Consider the following 21,746-nt stretch of genomic DNA (forward strand, 5'->3'; position numbering starts at 1 on the left):
GCCTCTTCATGCCAGCTAAAGAACTGGATCAGGGTAAGAAACCTCATACTAGCAGCTTTCTAAATGGATCAACTTACTGTTTATTGCACTGTATCCAAGAGTCCTTGTCTCTTCCGCAGTTTCCTTTCTCAGTCCCCTCAATATTCAGCTTCTCATAGCAGTACCTGTCAGCAGCCGTCACTTCTAAAAACAGAAACAAATCTCTTCTAAGATGATGATGACTTTGAAAAGCCATGTCATGAGAAATGGGGATACACCATCAAAGCAAGCTCAGCTTCCCAATTTGTGAACTGAAGCACCATGATCTGTAGGTGGTCCATGAAACTCTGCACAGTGCTCTTCTCAGCTAAAAGCTTTATGAGGACACCACAGGACTGTTTTAAAATTTTGTTCAGATTGATGAGGGTTTATTGGTCAAAAATGCCCAGAAGCCACTGAAATAAACTAATGAACATGAGTATAGGCTCCCTAGGTGTTTACTAATGAGAACTAAGGTTTAAGACTTCAGAACAAACACCAGTAAGTTAACCAACACTAGAGAAAGAGCTGGAAAAGAGGATGGAAAGACAAAATTATGGGGAAGAAGGGAAGAGACATACAGTTCTAGATGTTTTCAATGGTTCTCAGTATGTGTCTTCCATAATTTTTCTTAGCTAAGATAGCCTTTCAAGCCACATTACAACCAACTTAGAAACAGTAACATTCACTTACTTTCACCCCAGATATATTTACATTGCCGGTCCCTGGTTTTACATCTTCCTCCGAAGCAAATACCCTAGAAAGAAAGAAAAAATACAGGAAATATTTCAAATAACTTGATTTTCCAAAATACATATTTCTTTAATATAAAGATTTGTCACACACTTTATATTGAGGCAACTAATATGTAATTCTATCTTCCTTTCATTCAAAATATGACTAGCACCCAAAACTCATGAATGTTAGCAGAACTGTCCCAGGTGACTTCCAAAGATCTTAAAATAAAATCTATAAAAAACAATTTATAACAGCAGAAAGAATGTAAAACAAACTGAAGTCCTAATTACCTGTCTGTTATCACATGAATATCCATCCATTTTATGGATATTAGGAGAACACTATAGAGAGAGAAAATAAGTAATAGATCAGACATGCATGAAAGCAAAGTATACAACAAAATTCACATGAAAAATTATTTCAGTATCATGGTTTTTTTCAGCATCAATAGATTTAACACAATTTTTATGCACCTTACTATACAAAACAATAACATTCATAGTGATTTCAAGACTACAGGTGGGGTTTTTTGTCTCATGGATAGAAGACACAAAAATCACCTGGCTGGAATTTCCTGTGCAGTTCTCTGCAATATCACAATCATTCACTGCTTCTCGACACAAAACTCCTTTAGGTTCAAACTGGAAAAAAAAGCACAGAAAATTAGTGTCTTGGTATCTCCATATCTTGCCTTCAATGCAATGCTGCCTTACAGTTTTATCTAAAATAAAAAATGGGAAACATTCATGTGCTGACTGAAGTGGGAAGACTTTCCTTTCTGTGGTGTGTATGCTGCACCACTCAATCCATTTGCTGGTGCAAGTGGTACCACTCTCTGAGGCACCCCCTCCCAAGGGCATCAATTGTGGGGTCGAGCAGGAGAAGTCTCTCCTGGGACACAGGACCCCTGGGGGTGTCCAAACCAATACTGCAGTAGCTGGCAGCATCATCCTACCAGGATTTTTTAGGACTATTGTACTCTTCTCTACAAAATAGGAGTGATCCCAATCTTCTCTCTAGGGATGAAGAACACCGCAGAGCTCTATGTATAAACACTTTGGTTATTTTAATCCCCCATTGTTGTTGCAGAACAGGAACTATTAATAAATGTACTGAATTCTGTACAGTTTGACACCATTTTCTAAGGGACTGGATATTTAACAACGAAAAGCGTACCAGCAACCTAACACAGACATTTTGGCTAAAGATTTATGTGCTATGTCTCAAGACCTGGAAAAGCAGGAAGATATCTCATTTGAGGCAATCGTTAGTGTTTCTGATCATGGACACACTACAGACTCCTTATTTTCCCACAAATTTTTCTGAAGACTGTGATACCCAGTGCATTTTGCAAACCTGTGATTTTTTTTTTTTTTTAATCTGCATGCACATACATTTTTTGGGGGACAACTGCTAACTTCCACAGTTGGTGTGAACGGGCACACATCAGTGGAAGAGCTAGACTATGGTACTTTCTCAGCCTTCAGCTTCTTTTTTCTACCAGTCTCTCGAAAAATGCAGACAGACATGAACATTTTCAGAGACATTACAGGTTGCTAGGATGTATATTCACCATGCATTGCTTGCAATCCCTCCTTCACTCCTGCTTTCAGGCAAGGTATTGCAAGGGAAGGTAACCTCAAGTTTGGGAACTGTTATATACAGTCTTTTGAGTTGTCCTGATTAACACCTCCTAGGGATACACATTCTGTAAAACTCTACTTTTCTGTCCATTCACTCACCCTTGTCACTCTGTAAGTAGATAAACCCTTTCATCATTTGCAAAAAAATAAGATAGGTATACAAAAGCTTAGTTTAGTTCTGATAGTCTTTAATATGGTGCCTATGTGACTTGGATTCTTGAACAAAATTCACCCACACTGGCAATCTGCTGATTTTTTTTATTACATTAAAAAAAGGAATGTGCTTAGGGAAATGTGATCTGTTCCAGCATAATCTGTGCTTTTTCTTTTTTTAACATTAGGATGAGCACAAAGTTAAGAATGTGGTCCACAGTTATTATTAATGATCCTCCTAAGGAAATGAACCCTCAAATGGGCACAAAGATAAAAATATCCCACATAGCACACCACAGTTTAATTACATTAATACTAATTATCTTAATTACTAAATGAGCACAAACAACTCATAAATATGACTTCAATTTGAAGTCATATTTAGCAGGACTCCCTTACAGCCACAATCTGGTTAAACCTCCTTTTACTATTTACTGATGTATCAGGAAGAATACCTTACAGTTTACATAGCACTTGATTCCCTTTACTCAATGGGATTTCAGTCAGTCCAAACATAAGGAGACACATGCAGACCAAATTGAAACTGAAGTCAGGTGATTTTTAGATGAACTCTTCTGAGTAATTCTGCTGGGTGAGCTTTTGGGTTTTTACTATATCCTTCTCTCAGACATTCTGTGGTATGATTTTCCCACTCAGTCTCATGGGGCAAATCCAGATCAACACATATGGCCTTGGGAGTGGCACATGGATAAGGATGTGCATGCTCACAGAATGACAGGATTTCAGAATGGTTGGGTTTGGGAGAGACCTTAAAGACCATCTAGCTCCAACACCACTGCCGTGGGCACAGATACCTTCCACTGGACCAGGTTACTCAAAGCCCTATCCAATCTGGCCTTGAACACTTCCAGGGGTGGGGCATCAACAGCTTCTCTGGGCAACCTGTTCCAGTGCCTCACTGCTCTCAGAGTGAAAAAAGAAGGACATCTAATGAAACCTTTATGGTTAATTTATCCTTTAAACAAGGATGTCTAATGAGCTCTCATAGAACTTCAACCTGATTCAAACCTATCTGAAACAGGAAGGCTTTAATTTACCTCTGCATTTGATGACAGTCCCTGCCCCAAAAAGTCAAGCCTAAATGACAGAGTCTAGCCCCAGAAAAATCAGATTTCAGCCAGTTTTAAAAGGTAAGCTTTCAGAAGAATAATCACAAGGTCTGCAAGGGAAAACACATGTGCTGTAGGGCCTGCAGCCACCTGGATGCATTCCCAGCAGGATGCTGCAGTGAAGGTCACTGCCCTTACCCGGCACTTCCGACAGCAGAGCCCATTGCTGCACTGGGAGCCCGCGGTCAGGGTGCAGGTATTGCAGCACTCTCCTCCTTCACTGGCACACTCCTGAGGAACACACACAAAGAACAGAATACATGCAAAAAGCACATGAACCCCAAGCTCTTATTACTTCTCATCTTAGCAGACTACTTGAATGGATTTTTATTCAGGCTTTTAGGCACCTGGAGGCAGAAAAAGGCATGCACTTGTGGGGCATGAAACTGCTGCTTACTGTGCAAGATAGAAAATAATTTTTCTAACTTCATATTGTCAGTCATTAAATACTAACATTTTAGCACTGACCAGTGTTTCCATCTAGAAAAATGCTTTCTTTAATGTCTTTGAAGGTATGATTCTGCACAGGCAGCTATTACTATGAATCCTTGGGCACATGACCTTCACCCTGCTTTGTCTTTCTCCACTTGTTAACAGCAGCAATGGGCAGCACCAATTCTTAGACAAATTTAGCTGCTAATTTAAAGTACATTGCACTTACCGCTATTGTCCCACAGTCACATTCTTCTCCATCTTCCACAAAGCCATTGCCACATTCTGGAGGATCCAGAAGCTGCATGGAAATTCAGAAATCAAAGGGCATGTCTCTCCTAAGGGAATCATTTTTACTCTGTGCAACATGGCTTTTAAGCTAGCACTCCAATGCATGAATTCAAAAACTGTACCCACGACTCAGGGAGACACTGAACACACAACTGAAGCGTACAGAGAATGAACACTGCTGCAAATTAATTCAGCAATGCTGCCAAGTCACATTGTACCTTCTGTGCATAGGTGTCAGCTTTACAGTAAATTCAGTTCGAGCAGAAGTTACAATGAAAAACAAAAGGTGTGACAATAAAGAAAAAAAATTTAAAAGATATGACAATTTCATTATCTTCACAGTGGTTGCAATTGCTACTATTCTGGAGTTCAAGTGACGAGGCTGGAAGGTTAAAGACTGCACTGTAAGTTCAGAAGGAATAGCCATAAAAAGTTGTCCTTTTATGTGTCTCAGAAATGCTTGGGAAGGTGAGAGGATGAGTTTCTTTGTCAGTTTTTGTTACAGTTGGATTTTTCTTTCCCTTTTCCTCTACCACAGTTGGGAACTTTCAGGTGTTTTCTATAAGTATGTACCACAGGCAGATGTGTACAGGAAGTATTGCTGGTGAGGCTTCTTCCCTTACCTTCCAGCTTTCCCACTGAACTGTAACTTAAAACAAGAAAATGTGTATATCTGTATGCTATAACCTCTTCTAAGGGACACTTACACTGCGTTCTTTCCAGTTTAATTTTTTCTGTCTTCCTAAAACTTTTAAAGGTAGTTCTTCTAAAACAAAATAATTTTTTTTCTTTGGACATAAAAAAACATAATAGTAGCTTTTATTGCATAAATGAGCAGGCATTTAAGCATGTCACCAGACTAAAATTTTGCAGATTATGCTCTGAGTTCTCCAATTAAACCAGGACCATTCCAAAAACCACTCTGCTCATCAGCCATCTGCACAAGTACATGGTTCATGGTGTAGAGCATTTCTCTCCAGCTGCTGCCTTTCTGTCAGGAGCCCACAGGATGAAGCATTACCCCACATCCTTCACTGTGCCACAAACCACAGCCTGGAACAGGCTGATGTGCTATTATTAGATCAATTGAAATGGAAATTCGACTGCAGCATGCAATGCAATGTAGAATTTAACATTAAATGTATGCCATCTTTTAGAATTATTAAGGAGTTGTTAAAACTGCTTGTTTCCTATGTATTTTTCCAGACAACTTCTTCAATATCTCTCGGTGTGCTGCACAACAGAGACAAAGAGACTGCAGTAACAGAGCATTCTGCCTTAAAATATTGGGCCAATTTGCTGCAGTACATAGGGACAGCTAAATACAAAACTGAAGAAAAAAAACAAACATTAAAAGCAAATTGGACAACCTTTCCCCAAAGTCATATCATTCATCCATTCATTTGAAAAGAGCATATGTTCAATCTGCTCCAGCAGCCATTGATGTAATTTTTGAGATTATAGCTGATCTAACAGTGGAGCACTGCCAAACACTGCCCGTTGTCACATCAGCCTTCCTTTATCTCATAATGCTTGAAAAGCAAAAGTTTGTGTCTCACCACCCTTGCTAGGAAAAACATGTCTTTGACAGCTTTGTTAATTAGACAGACATCCACTGACAAGACCTTTAAACTAACCCAAATCACAATACATAAAAGAGACTAAATCACCCTGGCTTCCACATCTAACATTTCTGCATGCTACCAAAAAATAACGTAAGTGCTGCCAAACAAAATTGAAAGCAGAGTAATTGAGGTTTTTTCCAAGTGACAGATGTGTAAATGAACATAATCACCAAAACAAAACCAAGACATATTACACTATATAAAAATACACTCAGCAAGTAAATAAATCTACCAGTATTTCTCTCCACCTTTAATGAGATGGAAAAGAGCAAACTTCTAAAACTTGGGTACATTTTAAGTAAGAAATCTTACATCTTATTAATGAATTACAGTGCTTTCTCTCCACTTTTAATAATATACTCTTTCATGAAAAGAGACCTTTAAGAGATAAGCAGGCTCAGCTCGATGTTTTCTCTTCCCTTATCTGACATTTATTGAAATTCTGTGGTTGTCAGAAGATGCACTTTTTCTCAGGCTCACCAGAAGGAACATGCATCACTCCTGAATTGACTTGCTTCTCTTTTACATCTGTGACCATCTCAGCTACCAGGTAAGTCTTTTTTCCACCTTGGACTGTCTTTGTGCCTTAGTCTCTTTCCTTTGCTTGTTGAAAGGCAGCCATTAAATACAAGTTAACATTAATTATATATAGAAGAGAGTCAAGACCATTATCCTGTTTGCTTTACATTTTAACATATGCTTCAGTAAATGGAGCAGGAATATACCAAAACACTGCTGCAAATCCTCCATTGCAGACCTTGTATCTTGGCTGGAGTTTTTTGGCCTTGCTTTGCATTTATCTCCCTTAAATGTCTGATGGTAGGGCACTGCACCCACTGCAGAGGCTAAAAAAGCATCTTGGGACAGATCTGACATAAAAACAATCCCATTTCAGCTTCCAGAGATTAGTAAAAAACATTGATTCAGTGCAAATTAGAATTCAAGCTCCGCAAAAGTTTACCAAGACACTTAAAATCTCATCACATACATTCAGCTGTAATATATAATACAGTACAATAATAAAATATAATACAAAATTGTATTGTATTTACAATATTCAGAAAAAATTGCACGAGGGATGGTTCTTGATCAAAGGCTGTGGATAATCTATTGGGCAGGAAACCACTTTATTAAAATTTTATTTAAACATAATTTCTAAATTACTATGAACTAAGATAATCTACTTACACCCATATGTTAACAGAATAGTTAGAAAGAACCAGAAATCTCAAAACTACAGGTATTGTTTCCAGTATTATAATTTTCATTTTTCTTGGTTTCATCTAAATTAGCAATAGAATAGAAATAATACTCAGCATTAATGTAATACTTACTTTGGTTGGTTTATTGAAAAGGCAGGCTCCACCTCCATTGTTTAAAAATTCATGATATTCTTCAATATCACACTCAGAGAACTTGCTTGGAAGATAGTATCTAACAGAATAAGGTAGCAGGATTAATTTCTCTGGAGCTTTTTACACTTCATATTTTCTTTTTTCAAAACAGGAGAACTACAACATTATACTTTAGAAAAAGAATGAAAACATGCTGTTCAGAGTGACTATCTGTTTGTAAATCTATCTAGTTTGAAAATGCTTTTGGTAAATAACAAGGAAATTTCAACAATGACACAGAGTTCATGGAAAGTGAGAGGTCTAGAACATTTCACTAAGTTTTTACATGCCAACACCATAAATCTGATTATCGTGTGTAGTTCTCACAAGCGTGACTTGTTCTACTAACAGGCCTGATCTCAGAAATTCATCTATCTCCTCCCATATAAACTGCAGGAGACAAAGAAAGCTCATAGTTTGTTTCTCTCTTAGAGGAAATGGTTCTCCTGACCCACAGAATTTTTATATAGTAAGAGTTACATAATTTTAAACATGCTCCTAACAAATACCACCTAACATTTCAGCTTCCCTCTGTCGTGTGTACCACTCAGTAAATTTCAACTGAGTACAGAGTGCCCCTGAGGCACAGTGCCCCACCTAAACACAACATGATGCAGAGAATCTTTGCATGGACCCTTTCCACAGGGAAGTAACTTTTCCCAAGGCAACTGCAGTGATCTTCATATTCAGGTCCACAGTCACAAAAGTACTTATGCTTCAAGCAGATTTTGGAGTCTCAAGGGCTTTCCTCTATCAGCTCACCACTGGATATAAAAATATTAGCCAAAGTGCATTGCTGGGAGGGAGAGCTTCCAAAACATAATTGGCCTTTTCCATCTGTAAGGCTCACGAATTTGGTCCAAACACTACAGAGGCTGTGGGTTTCACCAACATTCAGCAATAAGCTAGGTAAATACAAGGCTTTTTCATGTACCCAATTATTTGAAAGGTTTAAACTTCAGATAAAGAATTTAAAGACCCTAACATGAGATTTTATAACTTTTATAAGAATCAAAAATGCTTCTCAGACTGGCTCTTTAACTTAGTTAAAATCAGAAAAATCCTAGCAGGTATGTTTTCAGGTATACCAAGGCAAAAAGGGCACACTTTCAAAGAGGTTTGAATGACATATACTTCTTTGCTCAAAATTTTTCTGACCACAAAGCTATTGTGAAAATATGTGGATCCATTCGTAATGAACTAAAAACTGAGCCCTGTCTGTATCTAAAATTAGAATACAATGTAATTCATATCTAAAACTAGACTACAACGTAATTCATATACGCGATAAAAGACAGGCCTGTAATAAAAAGCATTAGGGTCTGAATACACATTAGAAAGCATCAAATTTCATCCAGCAGCAAAAATTTGCTGATTCACCAGTCATTATGTTAAAATCTCTCCAGTGACACTACACATGGGTATGAACATACTCAGCGTCCCACTGGGGGATAAAAAATGACAGGAGATTAATGAAAGATTCCAACAAAAACACTGAAATGAGACACGCCTCAGAAATTTGGTTATAGGATTTCAAGAATTAGGGTGTGTCATTGTTTGTTCCCACAACTCAATAGCAAACTTGCATGAGAAAAGAAGCTACACCTGCTTCTGCTTCTCTGCAATGATCTGGTTTACTGTTGAGCTTTGTGCTTTCCAAATTAAATCAGCATTCACCAAAAATCCTCACGTATCCTTCTCATGAACTCACTTATTCTCACATTTCTTCAAAGGTGTCTCTGTATGGTATATAGCTAATACCTTACTTTCTGAAAAATAAGTCATCAAAAATATTCTGCTGAACCACAGAAGAGAAAGATTTTCACACCTTTCGTTTATGTTACTGTATGAAGAACATGACTTTCCTCTAGTGAAATGTCTTACCCCATATCTCCCATTATGCATCCAGACCACGTGTCCTCACACTTACACTCACCTGACAAAAAAAAGGATAAAATAAGAAGTTACATCTCGAGTCTTGTGAGTCCAAAATAATACACTTCTTACCATAAAAAGCACACTACACTCAATTCCATTTCATATTTCAAGACAGGTTGGAAAGAATAATTTGTTGGTTTATTGCACACCTTAGTTTAAGTGTATCAGTGTTCCTTACCAAACTTTTTAAAAAACTCTATATGATTCTACGCAATCCTGAGCTTTGAAAATATGTCCTGTTTTGCTTTCCTTCTCTTAAAGTGAAGTTAGAGGAAACTGCAGTATTAGCCTTCAGCACTTGCAAATCATGAGTCAGCTTTCTCGTCTTCTCCTGTGTGATGATACTAATTTCTCAAATTTTCAGATTTTAAAAAAAAAATCATTTTAACTTTTTGATTTTTTTAGTTCTCTTCTTTGACTATGCTAATGTTATTGGGAAAATCTTCCCTTGAAAAACCCCAAACATTAATTTAGAAAAAAAAAAAAATGGAATGGTCAATGAACACAAGGTAGTACAGCAGGATCTATCAACTTTTTCCTCTGCTCTCCCTCCCGCCCTCCCCTACCTGCCTCCCTTCCTCCCCTACCTGCCTCCCTTCCTTCATGCAACTAACTCCCTTCTGCCCTGCCAGCTGGGATCACTTTGCTCTGGTCTCAATCCTCCACTTTCAAAGCTGTATCTTGCCTCAATTTCAGTAGAAATGCTTTCCACTTACACATTCTGTAACTTCTCTTACTGTACACATGAACATCAGTTTATTGCTTCCATTTTAAAAGTACAATTAGAAAGGAAATGAAGCTTGGTCCAAAAGTTGCATTCTCTTCTCTCCCCACCAAAACAGTGCCCTGCCCCTCTCAGCCATAAAGAAAGGGCATCACCACTATTATAATTTTCACTTTTACCCTGCCCCTACATCAGTTAAAAAATACGTGGCTGGAAAATGAATACTGAACATGTCTGTAGGATAGAGCATCCGTCCCACATTTCTGAGTATTTTTAAAAATAGTATTACATAATCTACAAAAAAAACCCTTAAATGCAGATGTATCTCTGCATTATATATCGTCTACAATGCCTGAAAACAAAATCCACCTAAGCCGAGTTCTAGTACTCAATACAGTAATTTATCTTTTTTAAATGTAGGCCACATAAGCACACACAATCCAGTAAGTACGCACTCCAGTTCATTATTTAAATTGTTTCAAAACTGTATTTTAATCATATCAAGCTCATGGAAGCAGGAAGGAGAGGTGCTTGTTGCAGGCAGAGTGGTAGAGATTAAAGCATTCCAGGTAAACAGGGATAACCAAGTAGCTGAATACCAAGGTTACAGCAGAGAAATGGTAGCAGTAGGGTAGCAAGTACTGGAGATTTGGGTAATCTACAAGAGGAAATCAATCAAGAAAAACAGATATAAACTGTATTGTCAAAACTGTTCTATATAACAGTACTGAGGAGGCCCCTCATTATCCCCAGGTCTAATAATGTATATATTCCGCCCTTGTGTCGTAAGATGGCAGCCATTTGGTCTGTGGGTGGGACACCAGTCTGCCTGAAATGAATGAAAGTGGCAGGTGCCTTTATGGTCTATTTTGGATGAAACGGTGACACCAGTGCTGCCAGGAATTGTGAGCACAGGGATATTAGAGCATTTAGATGGAGGAAAATTAATACGTCAGACCCTTCTCATTTTACTGCAAGAAATAAAAATATTTCAATATTGTGAGAAACAGAAGGGAAAAGTACATATCAGAAAGACACTGATAAGATCCTCCACCTTCTAAGATTATTCTCTTGAGACAGAGTGAAAAACCAAATAAACTTACCACTTAGAAGTTTTCTTCTGTCTGAGAAAATGCCAATGTTTTGGGCCAAGGTCTGTGCCAGGGTAACTGCCATTAAGTCTGGCTTTCCAAACTGAAATAAACAAGCAAGGTACAAAAAGCAATCAGTAACACACAGGTATCTCAGATTCAAGTGAAGCTTTTCTCATATCAAGGCAAAAAAAAAAGGCATAATCAGGTAGACAGCGTTAGAATTCTTACGTCAGGGTAGCTAGATGAAAACTAAACACTGGCTTATAGACAAGCTAAGTAAGAGAAAGTCCGTTTCTTTCTTGGTATTGTGGCTGCAATTATGAATGACAGGATATTGCAGAATTTGCTGAAAAGTGTATTTGAACCTATATTGAATTTATTCACTCATCACTCTTCATTGAAGTGTCCATTCTAGAGAGCTACATTAAGATTCTGCATCAGCAAAAAAAAAGCAAAATATTTTGAGGAACATGTCTGCACTGATAAATTCCGTGCAGATAAATTTCCACCACTTATTGCTTGTACCAGTATCCCCACCTACCTCATTCACACCTCCGCCTTTAAGCAAGGAGCAGATTCCACCAGTGTGGGCTACACCACTTCGACTGCTCTGAAATCGACTCCCCCTTTGACAAAAAGGAAAAGAAAAGGAAGTTTACCCAGCTCAGTCCATGAGTTTTGCACACGACTATTCCAGCACTCCCTTCTGATTTCCAAATGAGAAGATGGCATTTGCAAATGCTGGATGCCACCACTATGCTTCAAACTATGGAAAAACAAGTGGAAAAACAGATAACCACTCACAAACCTCACATGACAAATTATCTCCAGAAAAGTTATACCTTCTTCCCTCCTCCTTTTCAGACTACCTAATACAAGAAGAAGGGGACTATTTTGCCAAACCACCTGGATCTGCCCAGCCTTTTGTTTCTTGACATTCTACTGCAGTGAGTGCCCTCCGCTGGCACATGCTCCAGGCAGAGTGCAGGAGAGGCCACCGGGCTGCCAACGCACAGGACTAGTGAAACAACACGTGTCTAATCAAGCAGTGCTGATGAGGTAAAACTCAAGGGGAGATGCATTATCAGAAGATGCAGAGGTAGGTGGAAACTTCCTGGAACTACAGCCAATCTCATCCAAGGAACAGATGCACTCTGAGCCGAAATCTAATCACCTCTTTGGTGCTGACCACATCAGCATGATTGACTGCCAGTTACTGGAGACAAAATATACTCTGCTCCACCTGAGAGTACTGATCCATCCAGCAAATTTTTTTTTTTCAAGTGAAAAAAAACCATCAAACATATAGTTGAGCGATACTTACTAAAACATCAAGAAGAATTAAAATGTGGGCTAACTGTGCTGAAGGTGGAAGTTCATTTGTAACCACTGTACCATCACACCAGCTACCCTCACCTTCCAACTTAGCTGTGTTTCACACACAGACACCATTTCAGAAATTACTATTTCTAAACAATCTATGAATGCGATACCACAAACACCATTGGTGGTGGGGCAATTAGCATTACAGTGGTATCCAGAGTCCCACCTACAGGCCAAGTCAGGCTCTCTTTTGCCCCAGTCAATCCACACACATTCACAAGAACAAGACTTCCCCCCCAAAGACTTTACAACGTCACCAGAGAAGATACACAAAGGATATGAGAAAGCCTGATTCCCATTTAAGAGATGAATATCTGAGACACAGAGAAACCAAAATCTGCAAGCATCACTTGCAGACCTTACTAGCTTTCTTCAAGGCAGAAATCAATAGCAGTAATTAAGCACATGCAAAAATTCTGAGGGTGGATACTGGGCTTGGGTATCCTGGAACCCTACTGAGGTCATGTTTAGGTTAAGTTTATTCTTACAGGCTCCAAAAACAGTCAGCAGAGAGAAAAAAGAACTCCAACAGAGATACTCATCTGGCATGTCTTGTGTGGATCAAAAATCTCAGCCATTAACCTCTCCTGTCTTTTTGTAGATATATTTTATTATATCAATCTTATTTCCAAAACAATTGAGGTATTTAAAGAAAATAACATTCCTCTCAGTTTAGTATTCTTACAGCTCAAATGTCTTGGGAGAACAAACTGTTTTGAGGATCTGAAACACTTCAGTAATCCTGCAGCATGCAGGTCATTCAACGAAGTAAAGCAGGCCATAGTGTACTTCAGCAGAAAACCTCATTGGCTTCAAAACCAATGTTCTGCCTTTAAATAATCCATGATCTACTGCCAAAGAAGCCAACCTCCGAGGTGCAACTGTGCATGACTCTTCAGATAGCTGTGCTTGTGGAGCAGGTGATTGCACAGAATAACAAAGGATTACAGCGCATGCAGCTCAGGCTTGGTATGTTAGAACCAAAAGAAGAGTCAAACCTCTAGTTGCACTGGCAGGCAGTTTGTGCATTAATTTTTTCCCACCTCCCCATCCAAAACATTATTTTCTGAATTATTGTGGACTACACACACAACAGAAAGGAGATGCATCAGCCAGTCATGAGAAGCAACCCCCAAGGAAAGAAAAAACCCCAGTAATAAAACATCACACGAGGTTACGTACGAAAAAAGGTGAACTGCGTCACTTTTCTCTCTGATAAAATCCCTCCTATATTTCATAAACTCACGTAGAGTCACCAAGGGGTTTTCAGATATGGTGAACTTGTTATCAGTAGCCCAGGTTTCCATGGCAACCAATACTATCCTCGTGTTAAGTTGTTCTTTATATATCTAGTACATTAACAGAATGAACAAATACATTATGTCAAATAGAACAAAGATGAGGTTTACCCCTTTTTTGTAACAGCTTGCATTTTTACGTAACTAAATATTTAGCTTATTCTAGCACACTTTAGGTTCTCATAAGTGTTTTTATCTCCCTTAAAACCAACAAAAGAACATAAAAAAAACAGTAAACCCAAAATTTTAGGCTTAATTCTTCAATCAGTTTTCTTAGCCTTCAAAAAGATCCCTTGAACGTCCTACACAGGCAGAGCTGCATAGAAGAAAGATGGGATTTTTGAAAAATTACTACATTCCAAATAGTGCAAAGATTTGAAATTAATGGGTCTTTTATAACATCCAGCTCACCCAATGACACACAGGGGCTCTCTTATGCGGAATAATGATCTATAAAACCATATTTTTCACTGTTGTATACATCTACAGGAGTATTTCAACTCATGCTGGCTGAATCACAAAAAAAGGGCCATCCTTTCAATGCTGGGTTAACACTACACACAAAATACTTTCAAGCATTTTCTTATTCTAGTAATACTTTTCTTTTTCTATTAGTACTTGGGGTGAGGTGCAAGAGCCAGCAGCTCATCTGATTTAGCACCATAAATATAATCCACATAGCCCACCTGCATGTCCCTATTCTAACTCATTTACTCAAGTGCACTTTTTCTGGAGAAATTTTAATGCACTAGAATTTCAGATTATCTTTTGAGTTTGATGTTGTCAACACAGGGATCCTGTGTTAGAAACTGTCCTATCTAAGGTGCTCTTTAAAACTCAGACTCAAGGGACCGATCCAGCAGGATACCTAAAATTTTAATGCCACAAAAAAACCCTGTCGGATGCTTTAAGTTAGAGAAAGGCTTTATAGGTGACTGACTGTGGTTCTAGTGAAAGTTTGTAATCTTCATATACATTATTACTATTATATCACGAGCTGACAGTTCTTGCATCTATCGTCAGGAGAATCTTATGACTCATCTCACACACAAAAGAACATATAGTTGAGTGATACTTACTAAATCTGCCATGTTCACAACTGATTTAGCATAGCTGTTGGTATGGCCGACTGACAAACGGTGCTTTTTACACTGTGAAACAAGCACAGACCAGTGACAGGTATAGATTTCAGAAAAACAGGGTCCATTTCCAAAACACCACAAAGTAAAAAACAACATCAACAATAAAACCCCTGTGCAAGGTTTTGTTTCCTGTGCTGAATGTAATGTTAATAAACAATAGTGGAAAATTTTTCAGAAATGAACATTACTGATATACTTTACAACAGCTGTTGTAAGGATCTATGAATTCCTCTTTAGAAAGTACCCTAGGATCTTTACTGGAAAATGCTACAAGAACAGGAACATGTTGTTCTTCATTATCTTTATTTGAAAATTTTTAAATTAATCACAAATGCCAATGCAGAAATCAGCAACAAAAACTTCCATAGCTGAGACTCCTTTAGAGGTGTTATCCCAGAAGTGCCTGCACCCATGTTTTAATCTATCAGATCTGGGGTTTTTTTTCAATTTTCTCTCTTAAGCTGTTTTCTGGTTTTCTTCTTGTACAGTTTCACACTCCTAATAAAGCCACAGTAATTGGTTCAAATCACTTCAGCAATCAGACTCCAATGGCACCTTTACTGAAATTTGTAATGCAGTGCTATAAAAATGGCACTGAAGACAGCTGTCCAGGTACTCCTATTTGCAGAAAAAACCAGTTATGAATGAGCATGATGGGCATGAAAGTCACAGGTATCTCAGAAGAATTTAGGACAAAGTGCACAAGATTTTCAGAAATGTTTAACCGTCTCGTGCCCCATGATGCTTGATTTTGGAATGAAAGTTGTCCATATTTTCTGGAAGTTAGGATCTCTTAGTGGGCACGAAGAAATTCCCCACAACTAGGGCATAGGAAAGGCATCCTTTCAAGCAGGAATGGGGCAGGGGGTAAACCACCAAAACCAAGGAAGTTAAGCCCATAGCAAATGCTATTTCCTTCTCGCAGGAGGAAATGATTTGGCTTCTTTGATCATGGACATTCACTAACACTTGCCTCAGAGAATAAACTCCTAACTGGACTGACTCTTGCAGTAGCTGTGATCAGACAAAATTAGGAAACATTGTCCTTGAAGAAAACCTGTCTCAATAGATAGGATCCCAAGGGAAAAGCTGTGGCTTCAGGTCTTTAGGATCAAACACAATTACATTGATTAAGGCAATTTTCATCCAATATTATTAGTTTTAATCCAAGAACGTATTGCTATGTTCACCAAACTGAGCTGGTGGAGGAGTACACTGTCTAAGGACAGAGGCACTCCTTGTACACTCTCATGTCTATTTTTGCCATTTCAGGTAGTGCCTGAAAGAAGTGCGGCATATTACAGAAGAAGTAGACAAGATTCACAGAAATATTTTGATTTCAAAGCCATAAGAGACTATAAAATCATCTAATGTCACCAGTCAGATGGGCACTACCAGGCTGAACTATATCCAGTTACTTCAAGAACAAATCATATTGTTTGTGTTTGAAGTTACCTTTGAACACTGCAAGTGATGAAGAATTCACCATTTCCTTTGATATTCCCTTCATTAGTTATTAACCATCTTCACTGACATAAATCTGTGCCTTTTCCCACTGGCTTTTCTTCAATACACTCACTGTTATTATGTCTCTTTCTGCTATGTTAAAAACCCCACTGTATTCTCCCAGAGAAAGTATACAAGCTTAACAAAATAATTTTCTCTACATTGACTGGGATGTATCAAAAAATCTAGTCACTGTTGATCTCCCCACGCTCAACAGCTGCTGCATAATTGAAATAACTGCACTATTGATTGCTGAGTGGCTGTAACTAAGACAAATGCTCAGGAAAGCCAGAAAGAAAATCATCAACTTAAGTCACACTGACATTAGTTACTTTATGACTCTTCTTTCTGATACTCAGACCTACTTGCATTCTTGGCGAAATTAACTTGCCAAAATTCAAAACCAACTTCATCAATGTTTAATGAGACCATAATCTCTTCTATTAAGGACATACTGAATTTATTCCAGCCTTATATTGTTCTTTATAGTTATGCTCTCTGGATAAATTAAGACAATTTGATGCTAATTATAATTGTAAGATGTTGAAATGCGTCAGTCTTACCATTAGATGATCATTTACAATCATCAACTCAATGTATTTTGTTTCCTCTTCAACTTTACGTGGAATCTGACGAACCTATGGAGAGAATGTAACTCTAAGAGGGTCTAACAATACAGAGAGAGTGTAACTGGTAACAAACATCTGCACTTAGTGCCTTCCCCGCTTTAATAAACAGTGAAGTCTCTGTTTAGAATATTTATTTTGAAACAAAATAAAGTGGGACAAACTAGCTACTTGTCACTATTGAAACATAAAAAAATATATGTGTTTTATTAATGGGAGTTTCTGATAAAACTATACTCAAAATGAGCAAAAATATTTTACCTATTTTTTCATTTGCAATGTAGCAGTTATTTAAAAATTTCTTAACTCTTCAGGTAGGCAATGTCCAAGAGAACCCATCAAAGTTTAGCCTACATTAGATACCTCTTTTTGTATTAGCTGTATTGATATAGAGATCTCATGCCAAACCAGCAGGAGCAGCAGGACTCCATCTGGACAAATTAAACTCAGCAGACTTGAAGCAAACTTGATGGCGTATTCCTTAAAAACAAGCATATTGGCACATACCTGCCTTTTCCTTCTTTTGTGTCTTGGCCTTACAACAAAGTTCTGTGATGTAGTATTCATCTGCCAGAACTCTGAGCAGAAAACACAGACAAATACATTGAATATTTATAAAAATATAGCCCATCAATTAGTGACCCTGACGAAACATGACAGTAGTATGGCATTCTTCAGATGCAGCAACAACTCATTTTTACAAGCCTCCAGCTACAAGGGAGGCAAGGCTACAGATGCTTCCCAGTAACAGGGCTCTTATAAAAAACTCTACTAGTGATAATCTGGGTCTGTTGAAACAGATGATCTGTGGGTGTCACGCTTCAGAAAGCAAAGCAGATGTTCTATGCCAAAACTTCACAACACTGGGCATGAACTATTATTAGCATAGTGCTTCCATGGAGTGAATCACATTTTCGGGAATTCAGCAGACATTCACAGAGCTCTTGCAATATCTACCTAAATTAATAAGAAGAGCATGGAAGGCAGAATTAATGCTTTAAGACGATTATATTCACAAAGCAAAATATGTCAGAGTTGGGAGAAACCTTATGAGATTTTGGCAATACTCACTTACCAATACAATAATCCTCCCTGCTAATCCCTCTGTGTCTTTAACTTCTTAAACCTCTAATCATAAGCATCAAGCAGTTTATTCTTTTGCCAAATCCTTTTCACCAAATCTATTACTAGCCACTCCTGGAAAAGGACATACTATAAACTAAGCAGAAGACAACATCTGCTCTCATCCTTTCAAATGTCCAAGAAGTAATTTTCCATCTTTAATTTTAGGTTCATAGTCCCTGCCTCTTTTTTCCTTACACAAAATAAACCTCTTTCCTTATCTTGTATAAATGTGTTTGCTATTCGCATAACCCCAAGAAGATCTTTCTTTGAGACATGCAAATTAAATGTTTGCAGTTGCTGAGTTTGTAGTAATGTCTTACTCCTTTTACTGCTTTTCCTCTTTTGTGCTTTCTGCAGCTTTGGACATTATTTCAGTTTCCAGGAACTGAAAACTTCTTTCAGCGTTCCAGAGAGATTTTACCAGTCCTGCAGAGAAGTAAATAGTCCTGTAGGGTTTACAGAGCACTCCTATAGTGCTATAGAGTTTATGGAGCTGTGTAAATTAAGGGACTTCCAGTTCACATATCTTTGTACACAACTTCTGGTTGTGTTACAAATTCCTCACAAGTTCAGTTTTGCTGGTGAGACAGGAAAGTTTCTCACAGCTTCACTTCCTGCTGTATCTTAATTGTACAATTTCTGTATGAGGTTCAAAAATAGGATTAAAAACCATGCTGATAGGAATTTCACAGGGCTGCCATATCAGCAGAATCTTAAAACACAAACCTGAGTTGCCCATCTGACAAGTCATTGCCAGGCCTAAGTGATAATCTTAACCAGGAGTGGCAAATTACTAATAACGCAAACCAGGAAAACAAAGCATGACTAACTGGTATTGTCTTGGGTAAAATGGGGACATGAATTTTGGTACATGAGGTTTGCAGGTATCTTCTCATGGAGCAACCTGGACAATCACAGGCTCTCTGCTTAAAAATGTTTTCATGGTTACACCAGCGTGCTTGAGGACTTTCTTTAGAAAACAGACCAAAAATAAATTAAATCAAACCCAAAGCTTTATTGCTTAAAGACCTGCAGACACTTGAGCTTGCAGTGATATTAAATCTTGAAAACTTTCTTACAATGTTTTTGATTATGCTTTATGTACGTTAATTAGTTTAGACGGTGTTCTAGCGCCACACAACTGGATCTCAACCTGTCATTTTTGGTTTTGTAACATGGGTTATGAAACTGGTAAACACGACACTTTTCAATCAATAAAATAATAATTTACAGTATGTATATACAGGGTCTCAGATAACTTTACCAGCAAATGTGATTGTTTTACCCACAATCGGAAGTCAGTCATCTCTAGAGGGAAATGATGCAGCCATTACCATTAACACATTAACACACATTAACACAGCCTTATAATTCACAAGATGGATAAACCCACACAGGGTGCATTTCTAGCCAAGGGCCCTCAGGCAAAAGAACATGACCAGCAAAATCACGGGGAATGTTGATAGTTGAGAGAGTCTAGCAGATATTTTGATGGGAATATATTACACTGAAAAAAATGTAACAAAGATTCACAAAATCATAGAATCATTTTGGTTGGAAAAAACTGCTAAAATCGAGTCCAACCATAAACCTAATACTGCCAAGTCCCCCTAAACCACGTTCCTAAGTGTCATATCTACATATTTTTCATGTGACCTCAAAAGAAAAGGACATCTGTTATGTATTATTTGAAAAACAGCACCTTTGATAACATATTATTATTTAACCATCAACTCAGGTCTAACCCACTACATTATGCCAGGGCATTGTAGACCTCAACAGAGATGGTGAGAAAAAATACAGTCCAGTAAATATAAAGCCAAATGCTCTAAGCGTGCCAAGTCATCTGTCCAAGCTTTGCTTATTTAAAATCCTCATTATTCCTCTGACCATTGCAAAGCACAGTATAATAAATTCTTTTCTGCAACAGCTTGTGTTTTTTTTAATATCCAGGGAGCAAAAGAATGTATAAAGTACATTGCTATTAAACTGTGATATCATAGAGTGTGCTTTTACTATCACTGATACTGAATAATCCCTATTATTTGAATTTTTTCCCTTTCTAACACTGATATTGAAGCTGGTGATCTATCCAGTCCATTCCTAATGCAGCAGAAATGCTGAGTGGAAATCTTACCTTACACACATGCTCTTTTAAAGATAAGAGAAAAATCTTGGCTTCAAGGGAAATCTCCTTAGGCCAGTCAAATTGATAAATTATGAGAGTAGTAAGGAATGTAAGAAATACTGATGACATACCACCCCAGCACAGTGCTTGCTACTGCTAATAATAATTTTGTTGTAGTACTTTCAAAAAATCAATCACAACAATACTATTAGCAATTAACTGCAAATATTATTTAAAGAAAAAAAAGTCAAGTCAAGACAGCAGTCAGACCTCTCCAGACTGGCAGGGAAGGGGCAGAGATACTGGTGGAGCTCTCATCCTCTAGAGTGTGATTGTGCATGGAGGATGACTTACAAAATTGAATAATCAGAAACAAAGAAAAATGGTGTGTTTCCTAATGAGGATATAATATAATAAATCTACGGTAATTGTCACTAAAAACATCAGAAACACTTTTTCAAACAATTTTACAAAAACAAGTATGGGCATGCAGAAGAGTAGACTGTGAATTAAAGTTTATTTCTCCTACATGGGATCCTAAACATAAAGTGATGGAAGATTAGCACCGTGTACCTCTTATCAACATTACAAATACTTGTATAATTGAGAAGACTAGCACTCTGCAACTGAATTTCCTTTTTAATGTTTTCTACAATCCTGTGATTCTACTTCAATCTAAATGGCAACATGTTCAATTATGTCACATGCTGGGTTTTGTACAGCAAAGCCAGCAACTATTTATTTGCTCTATAGTAAAATCAAAAGTGTACTAGCATGTCTGGATTTTTGAGGAAAAACAAATAAACAAACAAAACAAGACCCTGAAGTCCTAGTTTGACAGTTTTTTGAAAATCAAGAAGCTTTGGTGGAGGTGAAACCGGGGCATTTACTTGCAATTAATCCCTTTTCGTAATTTTAAAAGCAGAAAACAGTTTTATTCCAAAATCTTGAAAACAGAAAGCTTCACTATTAGGAAATCTTATAAAACAGTTTATAGGTACCTAGCAAGTACCAGCGCTAGCAGTCTCTTAGTTTAACAACATGAGACAGAAGATTTATTTTAAACTCAGCATTGGTTGCATTATTTCCAATCTTTTGAATTATATGTCCTCAAGAAAATGTGACGGAAGATGCACTTTATTATTTGACCTTATGTTCAATAAATTGTTCTCATTACACCACCATCTCTGCAAGCACAGGTAGTAAGCATGGTAAGTGCTTAAGGTGCAGGTACATAGGAAGTTTTGTGACACAGAAGTCAATGTCTTACACTGCACAAGCCTTTTGTGCTCATGTCCCTCCATCCCAACACTGCCTCCACCTCGCCCGGGCAATCATCATCACAGGACAGGAGGCAC

At 37.8% G+C, this 21,746-nt stretch overlaps 1 protein-coding gene across 13 annotated transcripts in view; it reads right to left on the minus strand.

Annotated features, from left to right (window-relative positions):
* Positions 1-21,746, minus strand: part of ADAM22 (ADAM metallopeptidase domain 22) — a 129,038-nt gene that overhangs the window by 29,283 nt on the left and 78,009 nt on the right. For all 13 annotated transcript variants that reach the window (XM_048306523.1, XM_048306515.1, XM_048306509.1 and 10 more), the window contains exons 8-21: positions 17,643-17,713; positions 17,073-17,147; positions 14,941-15,012; positions 13,746-13,912; positions 11,722-11,806; positions 11,190-11,280; positions 9,309-9,360; positions 7,365-7,464; positions 4,344-4,415; positions 3,821-3,913; positions 1,317-1,397; positions 1,047-1,097; positions 712-775; positions 78-183 (exon numbers count right to left, since the gene is read on the minus strand). In XM_048306523.1, coding sequence (XP_048162480.1) covers positions 78-183; positions 712-775; positions 1,047-1,097; positions 1,317-1,397; positions 3,821-3,913; positions 4,344-4,415; positions 7,365-7,464; positions 9,309-9,360; positions 11,190-11,280; positions 11,722-11,806; positions 13,746-13,912; positions 14,941-15,012; positions 17,073-17,147; positions 17,643-17,713 — 1,180 coding nt within the window. The remainder of the gene's footprint in view (positions 1-77; positions 184-711; positions 776-1,046; positions 1,098-1,316; positions 1,398-3,820; positions 3,914-4,343; positions 4,416-7,364; positions 7,465-9,308; positions 9,361-11,189; positions 11,281-11,721; positions 11,807-13,745; positions 13,913-14,940; positions 15,013-17,072; positions 17,148-17,642; positions 17,714-21,746) is intronic.

The sequence above is a fragment of the Corvus hawaiiensis genome, chromosome 1, assembly GCF_020740725.1.
Source record: "Corvus hawaiiensis isolate bCorHaw1 chromosome 1, bCorHaw1.pri.cur, whole genome shotgun sequence".
NCBI classification, from domain to species: Eukaryota; Metazoa; Chordata; class Aves; order Passeriformes; family Corvidae; genus Corvus; species Corvus hawaiiensis.